Source organism: Myotis davidii, unplaced genomic scaffold (assembly GCF_000327345.1).
Source record: "Myotis davidii unplaced genomic scaffold, ASM32734v1 scaffold43, whole genome shotgun sequence".
Lineage (NCBI taxonomy): Eukaryota > Metazoa > Chordata > Mammalia > Chiroptera > Vespertilionidae > Myotis > Myotis davidii.
Window position 1 is genome coordinate 2152438 of NW_006294590.1, and position 1123 is coordinate 2153560.

At 67.7% G+C, this 1123-nt stretch overlaps 1 protein-coding gene across 1 annotated transcript in view; it reads left to right on the forward strand.

The window, feature by feature from the left end:
* Positions 1-530, forward strand: part of ADGRD1 (adhesion G protein-coupled receptor D1) — a gene marked incomplete at its 5' end in the record, with an annotated part of 100297 nt that extends 99767 nt beyond the window's left edge. The window contains one exon of the mRNA XM_015567227.1: positions 386-530. Within this exon, the coding sequence (XP_015422713.1) occupies positions 386-530 (145 nt within the window). The remainder of the gene's footprint in view (positions 1-385) is intronic.
* Between the last annotated feature and the right edge of the window lie 593 nt (positions 531-1123).

Here is a 1123-nt window from a genome sequence, read left to right on the forward strand (position 1 = left end):
CCCCTGGCTCCGTCCCCCAGCGGCCGAGCGACGGCCCCTGGGGCTCCCCAGAACTCAGCGGCCTGCTGTCCTGCCCAGGAGCCTCCCCCATCAGACCGGTGACCGAGCTTGAGGCCCCGCGGCCCAGCACCAGGAGGGGGACTCGGACCACAGGGCTGGGTCCTGCTGGGGGTTCAGGTCCCCGCGCAGCCCCAGGGGGTGGGGCGAGGCAGAGAGAATCGGTTGAATGCCTCTCTCCTGGGTCCTCAGACCGTCCCTCATGCGCGTGGACGCTTCAGACGCGAAGGCGGCCTCAGAGCTCCCCCTTCCTGACCCTTCGCCGTGGGCGCCCACCAGGGCCCGTCCAATGTTTTCTGAGGCCTGACTTCCCCCATCGCTTACCAAGGCTCCCATCGCTGACGGGCAGTCACCGGGCCAGGCACCTGGGCCACTTCACGTCCCTACGGCGGCTGCCCGCTGCCCGCTGCCCGCTGCCCACTGCTTCAGGGCAGGCGGTGGGGCCCATCGCTGCGTCTTCTGAGCGGATGTGAGTCTGTGGACTCGGCCCCGGGCCACGGCGCCACGGTCACTCCGTGTGTGGTCGCCGGGGTTCGAGGTCGCAGATGGGGCCCTGCCACCGCCGTGGGATCGGGGAGGAGGCGGCGAGAGACCCGCTGTGACGACAGGGTCCACGCGCCTGAGAGACGTGCCGGGCGGGTGCGGGCCTGGTCCAGACCCTGGAAACCCCTCCCCTCACTGTGCCCCGGCGGCACCGCCCCTCCCGCCCGCACGCCACACGCCTGCTGTTTCCGTGGTTCTGTGGACCCTCCCGCCCTTGGCACCGTCTCTTTTTAATCTTCACCCGAGGACGTTTGCCCAGTGATCTTGTAGAGGAGAGCGGGAGGGAGGGAGATGTAGGCGGGGGGGAAAGAGAGAGAGAGAGAGAGAAAGAGAGAGAGAGAGAGAGAGAGATTGGTTGCCTCTTACCAGGGCCGGGGGATCGAACCTGTAACCCAGGGACGTGCCCTTTGACCCTGAATCGAACCCACGCTCCTTTGATCCACAGGCCAGCACTCTAACCACTGAGCCAAACTGGCCAGGTCCTCCGGCACCTTGTCCGTGTCCCGGCGAGTGTGACAGTCAC